The following is a 7,711-nucleotide window of genomic DNA, read 5'->3' as shown; positions in this document are numbered from 1 at the left end:
AACACAGCTCTCTCAGCTTCGCCTGACTGCAAGCCAGTCAGGTATTGATTTCTCATTGGTTGATTTGTTTAACGACCCAGAGACAGTTGTTATTGCCTTGTGAGGGAGCAAATTCTGCCTTAACTGCGGCTTGCAACTTCGATTGGGCATTTTACTGTTTACAATACTTGCATTTATTAGTTTGTGACTACAGAGAGGTACATTTCAATGCAGGGACTGTAGTTAAAAATAGTCCAGTTTTGAACAAAGTGACTGTATGAGGATATTGAAATATTAATCTCAGTTCACCCAAAACTAAAGTCTTGCGTAATTGGTCAGCTGCTCGATTAGGTTCTGGGTCCAGACATGTTAAGAGAAGAGATTAAGAGATGCTAAAATGAGGAGCAGAACCAGAACAAGAAGCTCCACCCTCTCTCTTTGAAAGTTACAGGCAAGTCTATGGGCCGAATGTCCCCTACCCTTCCGAAATTCGAAAGGTGCATAACACCTGCGAAATCGTGATTTGTCCAAATAACCAGTGATGAAAACACGTAACTACTGCTACTCGTCAGTGGTCATAGTATAAAGACAGATATACGGTACCATGTATGTCTACGTGGTCTGTTCACCAGAGATTATTGACAGATTGTTATCGTTCACGGTCGTGATGCTTTCACAAACAAGTATGAAATAACTGTAGTAATTGACTCGCTCTGGTTGATTTAATATGTAGACACATTTTCATGTAATAACACAAAGCTAAATAAAATACAATTATGACAAATGGGTCAGCTGTAGCAAATCCACTTCTTTTGTACCTCTGCTTTGAATGTGATCTGCAATACTTTAAATAAATATTTAATCTGACATTTTCTTCCATTGACATGCTCCATTACTTCAAATAGCCTCCTTTCAAGACTGTGTGTGTGTGTGTGTGTGTGTGTGTGTGTGTGTGTGTGTGTGTGTGTGTGTGTGTGTGTGTGTGTGTGTGTGTGTCTGATTCCCTCTGTATTGGTAAGGCCACAATATCCGCCAATGCGAGTGTCAGAACATGCATTTTCATCAAGGACCCAATGTTCCCTGGTCGTTCCTGTGTGGCTACCGTCTTAACAGGTGAGGAAGACAGGCAGGGGAGATGGGTGAGTTGGGGGTGTAGGGGAGACAGACTGTTAGCCAGCCAGACAGAGGGAGAAAAGGGAGGCAGGGGGAGGTATGCAAGGGGCTTTGGCGTGGCAGTGTGGTGACCGGCCACCTGTGTGCGGTGGTGGTGGGTGAGCTAGTAGACACACACACATTGGGTAACATATGTACACGTTTGGGTAACAGCACACTGAGGAAATCTCTGTCAGCCCTGTCCCCAGAGGATGACCACAAAGATTAACAGACTAGGGCTGGACATGTTGCTGCAGTTTGTGTGTGTGCGTGCGTGCGTGTTATACAGCTCCCCCACTGTGCAAGGATGGAGAAGGGTTGAATAATGTTTAGTGTTGTGTTATGGTTGTATGTCTGTCTAGATTGTAACACACTGTATAATTGTTACATGAATTAAATTCCTCTGTTATAATACCCAATTAAAATGAATCACTCTGTCAATTCATAAGAGTTTGTAAGACCATTATTTGTATAAAATGAACAGAGACCAGCCTTTGAAATCAACCAGCTGCATTTATTCTCGTGAGTACTGCTCATGATACATTTTACCACAGATTATAAACTGAAAATGACGTCAGCGTTTTCTAAATGTTCCGTCACTTCTTGACACTGGTAGAAAGGCTGTATAGTTCTCAAGCCTTCCCACATCAGTCTAGAGCCAAGGTCAGCCTGTGTAGATAAGCATTCTAGCCAGTCTGGCGATATAGTTCATTCATTTCTACCAAGGAACAGACAGTCATTGTTCTAATTCTTGATTATATTTATACACATTATATTCAGTACTAGGATTAAAAGAAAATTCATACATATACAGTAACATAATAGTATTCTGATTGGTACATATACAGTAACATAGTAGTATTCTGATTAGTCAGTCCTGATTGAAATGTATACATAATTAGTCATTATTGATTAAAATTCCCTTAACAATAATGTCTGAGTACGTGGATAGTCGACAGGCTTAGCTGTATTTTCAGCCATATTTCTATGGTTGTTAGAGTGATTGTCTGATGTCAGCATGGTAATAGCTTTACCACCAAAGGTCAGCAAGTACAAAAACATGTTTATTATCCTCTGGCTATACAGTACATGTGAAGCACTTGCAGTCTTCTTTCAATGTATATCAAGTATGATGTACCTGACCAGGAACAACATTGGGCCCCTAAATCTGTGTATCATAACCAGAGCCTGGAGTTTTTCCTGGTCAGGCCATTGTGGTCGGGAAAAACTCATGTCCCTAATCATGACCATTATCGTGTCTCACACCTGTGGGATAAATGCAAATGAATCACATTAAGTAAGTAAACATCTACAGAAATTACTTTCCCAAAATAACAAATTAGCTGACATTTTACAATGATGGTGACTTCTGTCCCTCAGCCTGAGAGAGAGAGAGAGTAGATGTGTTAAAAATACCACTGAGTTCATAGAATAGCCTGCTTATCTTCACCATGAGTCCTCCTCCTCTTCCTCATAATCCTCCTCTCCCTCCATCTCCTCTTCTTCATAATCCTCCTCAGTGTCCCCCTCCTCCTCCTCCTCCTCAGTGTCCCCATCTGCTTCCTCCTCTTCCTCTCCCTCCTCCTCCTCCTCCTCCTCCTCCTCAGTGTCCCCATCTGCTTCCTCCTCCTTCTCTTCGTCTCCCTCCTCCTCCTCAGTGTCCCCATCCGCTTCCTCCTCATCCTCCTCCTCCACAGTGTCCCCATCTGCTTCATCCTCTTCCTCCTCCTCCTCAGTATCCCCATCTGCTTCCTCTTCTTTCTCATAATCCTCCTCCTCCTCCTCTTCATCAACCCCCTCTTCCTCATAATCCTCCTCCTCTCCCTCCACCCCTTCTTTCTCATAATCCTCTTCCTCCTCCTCCTCCTCCTCTTCATCAACCCCCTCTTCCTCATAATCCCCCTCCTCCTCTTCATTAACCCCCTCTTCCTCATAATCCTCCTCCTCTCCCTCCACCCCCTCTTCCTCCTCCCCAGTGTCCTCTTCATCCTCTTCCTCATCAGTGTCCTCACTTTGTAAGGTGGGTTCTGTTTTTGATTTGATAGTGTCTAAAACAGTGATGCGGTTTGGGTCCCAGACACAGGTCTCTTCTAAACCACTCTTCACCATGCCACAGTTAGGAGGAACCCAGGCTGAGTCGTAACCTTCGTCATGCCACGTCTTCTGCAAAGGGTGGCCTTGGCGGTCTACTTTTTTCACCTTGCCCACATTGACTTTAACTTTGATGACAACCTGGTGTTCAGTGAGGTCCAGGGGGTATCTACTAGCCTTCTCCAGGTCCCGGCTTAGATACACACCCTGCCCCAACATGCCACACTTGGATTGACAAAAACCTTTGGCCATGATTTTCTGTGCAGCCCACCAAGAGGTGCCATGGTACATGATGTAGGTTCTGCCATTCCGTGGCCCTGACAGAGCCATTCTTCGTGCAGAAGTAGTGAAGTAATCTCCTCCCCACATGGACATATCCTCCCCAATTTTAAGGAATTTCCTCCCTGACCACAAATAAGTGTGTCAATGCACAATACTGCAGAATTGGACGAGTAAGAAAGGGGAAAATAGTCTGACTAGGTAATATATCTATATATATATGGAAGGAAATAAACTACGTTTTACATACAGTATATCAAAACAGAGTATAAAACAGCTGCAATTTGAAAAGGTTAAGTTGGATAAAATACTTACCAAAAAACGTCCAAGTTATATGCTTATATATTAGTTAGTTCACTTAATGACAGATCGGCGTTGATCTCTAATGGGAGGTAGAGGTAAAAGTGATTCACCAGACAGATTATTCTACACCAAAAAAAGTTGTTACTGGTAAAAGGAATGTACATAGAAGTTATCTGTCTTCCTTTCGTTTTCAATCATACAGGAAGTCACATGATCAGAGCAGGATGTCTCCTGGCCATATAAGGTGAAAGGGGGCAGTTATTTAGCTATTAGAGTTTACGTCACCCCTCTCTCTCTCTCTCTCTCTCTCTCTCTCTCTCTCTCTCTCTCTCTCTGTCAAATGGCTGCCTGGTTTTTGAATTCAGCACTCGACTCACCCTTGACTGGCTGTATCTGCCTACTGAAGATTCTGGCTTTATGGACGACCATAACTTACACAAACCACTTTTTTAACATTTGGTTTGTATTTTTAGTGAAAATGTAGTGTGACGTTTCTAATGATACAGGATGTAACATGTCTTAAGTCATAAAGGAGGTTATAACAGAGCCGTTTTATCTGGGGAACAACACATATTGTAATCCTTGCATTTTTAACCAGAACTAAGGCTGTGTGTTGTAACCAGGGTACAGAGTTTTTCAGCAGACTAAGGCCCAAATGATGAACTGTACTGTACTGTTCCAGCCAGGGTTGTGTTTCATTATGCAGCCAGCCCTGCGCACTGCGTCTCTTCATAAAGGAGGTGTCAAATGGCCTCTGCAGTAGCTACAGTACTATCCCGGACCGCTATTGGTAACTGGTACAGGATCTCTGCAGACCGCTACAGTGTGTGTGTGCGCGCGTGTGTGTGTGCGTGCGTGCGTGTGTGTGTGTGTGTGTGCACACCCAAAATTAACGTTAGCAAGAGTTTAACTAGAATATAGGAGGCAAGTCACACTCTGTTCAACTCCAATTCCACATGCTTGTCTGTTGCAGTGTTGATTCCAATCCTCCTTAACACCGACTCCTATCCTGCCATAGTGTGGTCTTAAAGTGCTCTTCACACCCCTAATAAGGAAGCCCACAATGAGGTAACGTATTAGAAAGAGAGAAAATTGCTAAGTCCTAATGGGGCCTGTTGTCCCCAGGAGCCACTGGAGAGATGGACAATACTCTACCCTCATATGGCTTTTAGACAGAATGCCTCTGAGATGAACAAAAGTCACCTTCCACAAGTCTCCCACACCATATTAATCAGTTTAAGATGATTATGTAAAGGGGAGTAATCCATCTTAATGGAACCGGGCAGATCACAGGAGCATTTGGGTTGGTGTTACCGTGGGAAAATAGGAATGTGTGTGTGTGTGTGTGTGTGTGTGTGTGTGTGTGTGTGTGTGTGTGTGTGTGTGTGTGTGTGTGTGTGTGTGTGTGTGTGTGTGTGTGTGTGTGTGTGCATTTAGCAGTATTAGGCTGACACACTGTTTCTAATTACTGGCCTATACTGAGGAGCTGGCGCTGGAGCTTTCACATGACCCGATGGTATAACTGACTAGATTAATGTTGTTAGTCACTGGACAGTGGGTTATAAGAGCTGGACAGTGGGCTGGAGAAGGACCAGAGGTTATAAGAGCTGGACAGTGGTTTAGAGAAGGACCAGAGGTTATAAGAGCTGGACAGTGGGTTGGAGAAGGCCCAGAGGTTATAAGAGCTGGACAGTGGGTTAGAGAAGGACCAGAGGTTATAAGAGCTGGACAGTGGGTTGGAGAAGGACCAGAGGTTATAAGAGCTGGACAGTGGGTTGGAGAAGGACCAGAGGTTATAAGAGCTGGACAGTGGGTTAGAGAAGGACCAGAGGTTATAAGAGCTGGACAGTGGGTTGGAGAAGGCCCAGAGGTTATAAGAGCTGGACAGTGGGTTAGAGAAGGGCCAGAGGTTATAAGAGCTGGACGGTGGGTTGGAGAAGGACCAGAGGTTATAAGAGCTGGACAGTGGGTTGGAGAAGGACCAGAGGTTATAAGAGCTGGACAGTGGGTTGGAGAAGGACCAGAGGTTATAAGAGCTGGACAGTGGGTTGGAGAAGGACCAGAGGTTATAAGAGCTGGACAGTGGGTTAGAGAAGGACCAGAGGTTATAAGAGCTGGACAGTGTGTTGGAGAAGGACCAGAGGTTATAGGAGCTGGACAGTGGGTTGGAGAAGGACCAGAGGTTATAAGAGCTGGACAGTGGGTTGGAGAAGGACCAGAGGTTATAAGAGCTGGACAATGGGTTGGAGAAGGACCAGAGGTTATAAGAGCTGGACAGTGGGTTGGAGAAGGACCAGAGGTTATAAGAGCTGGACAGTGGGTTGGAGAAGGACCAGAGGTTATAAGAGCTGGACAGTGGGTTAGAGAAGGACCAGAGGTTATAAGAGCTGGACAGTGGGTTGGAGAAGGCCCAGAGGTTATAAGAGCTGGACAGTGGGTTAGAGAAGGACCAGAGGTTATAAGAGCTGGACAGTGGGTTGGAGAAGGACCAGAGGTTATAAGAGCTGGACAGTGGGTTGGAGAAGGACCAGAGGTTATAAGAGCTGGACAGTGGGTTAGAGAAGGACCAGAGGTTATAAGAGCTGGACAGTGGGTTGGAGAAGGCCCAGAGGTTATAAGAGCTGGACAGTGGGTTAGAGAAGGGCCAGAGGTTATAAGAGCTGGACAGTGGGTTGGAGAAGGACCAGAGGTTATAAGAGCTCGACAGTGGGTTGGAGAAGGACCAGAGGTTATAAGAGCTGGACAGTGGGTTGGAGAAGGACCAGAGGTTATAAGAGCTGGACAGTGGGTTGGAGAAGGACCAGAGGTTATAAGAGCTGGACAGTGGGTTAGAGAAGGACCAGAGGTTATAAGAGCTGGACAGTGTGTTGGAGAAGGACCAGAGGTTATAGGAGCTGGACAGTGGGTTGGAGAAGGACCAGAGGTTATAAGAGCTGGACATTGGGTTGGAGAAGGACCAGAGGTTATAAGAGCTCGACAGTGGGTTGGAGAAGGACCAGAGGTTATAAGAGCTGGACAGTGGGTTGGAGAAGGACCAGAGGTTATAAGAGCTCAACAGTGGGTTGGAGAAGGACCAGAGGTTATAGGAGCTGGACAGTGGGTTGGAGAAGGACCAGAGGTTATAAGAGCTGGACAGTGGGTTGGAGAAGGACCAGAGGTTATAAGAGCTCGACAGTGGGTTGGAGAAGGACCAGAGGTTATAAGAGCTGGACAGTGGGTTGGAGAAGGACCAGAGGTTATAAGAGCTGGACAGTGGGTTGGAGAAGGACCAGAGGTTATAAGAGCTGGACAGTGGGTTGGAGAAGGACCAGAGGTTATAAGAGCTGGACAGTGGGTTGGAGAAGGACCAGAGGTTATAAGAGCTCAACAGTGGGTTGGAGAAGGACCAGAGGTTATAGGAGCTGGACAGTGGGTTGGAGAAGGACCAGAGGTTATAAGAGCTGGACAGGGGGTTGGAGAAGTACCAGAGGTTAAAAGAGCTGGACAGTGGGTTAGAGAAGGATCACAGGTTAGCAGAGTTGAAATTATGTGCTGTGAGTGAGGGAATGTTTACTGTGTGGGTTGATGCGACATGAGGGAGATTTTAGTAGATGGAGGTTTTTGTGTGATTGCTGGTGTCAGAGATTTAGTGTGTTTCTATGTGGAGATGTAGTTGGAGTCTCAGGGTGTGAATATATACATGCCTGAGTACATGTGTGCCTGTGTCTGCGTGTGTGTGTCACTATCTGTGTGTCTAAACACACCTGGCCTGCAGGGTGGGAATCAGCAGGGGTGTTCCATGTGGTTCCTCTGATGTCACAGTCAGTACCCCGCTGTGATGCTATTGCAGCAGCATTCTGTAGACAGGGCACTGATTGGACCAGCAGCCTCTCTCTATCAGTACAGCCCTTATGTGCTGGATGGGTTG

At 45.7% G+C, this 7,711-nt stretch overlaps 1 protein-coding gene across 2 annotated transcripts; it reads right to left on the bottom strand.

Annotated features, from left to right (window-relative positions):
- Positions 1 to 1,624: 1,624 nt before the first annotated feature.
- On the bottom strand, positions 1,625 to 4,016 carry LOC110487288 (uncharacterized). 2 transcript variants are annotated; one of them, XM_036942596.2, is made up of 2 exons: positions 3,817 to 4,016; positions 1,625 to 3,658 (listed from the first exon to the last, which is right to left on the bottom strand). In XM_036942596.2, exon 2 carries the CDS (start codon positions 3,595 to 3,597, stop codon positions 2,578 to 2,580), a length of 1,020 nt encoding a protein of 339 aa, XP_036798491.2. In that variant the 5' UTR covers positions 3,598 to 3,658; positions 3,817 to 4,016; the 3' UTR covers positions 1,625 to 2,577. The 2 variants fall into 2 exon arrangements, with proteins under 2 accessions (XP_036798491.2, XP_090050557.1); XM_090194431.1 differs by having other exon boundaries at positions 1,625 to 3,626.
- Positions 4,017 to 7,711: the final 3,695 nt, after the last annotated feature.

This window comes from Oncorhynchus mykiss, chromosome 13 (assembly GCF_057628025.1).
Source record: "Oncorhynchus mykiss isolate SJ-2025 chromosome 13, ASM5762802v1, whole genome shotgun sequence".
Lineage (NCBI taxonomy): Eukaryota > Metazoa > Chordata > Actinopteri > Salmoniformes > Salmonidae > Oncorhynchus > Oncorhynchus mykiss.
Note: the sequence above shows the minus strand (reverse complement) of the source record. Positions and strands in the feature narration are given on the sequence as shown.

Excerpts from the sequence above, each read along its gene's own strand:
- LOC110487288 (XM_036942596.2), bottom strand. The coding sequence starts at position 3,597 with ATGTCCATGTGGGGAGGAGATTACTTCACTACTTCTGCACGAAGAATG.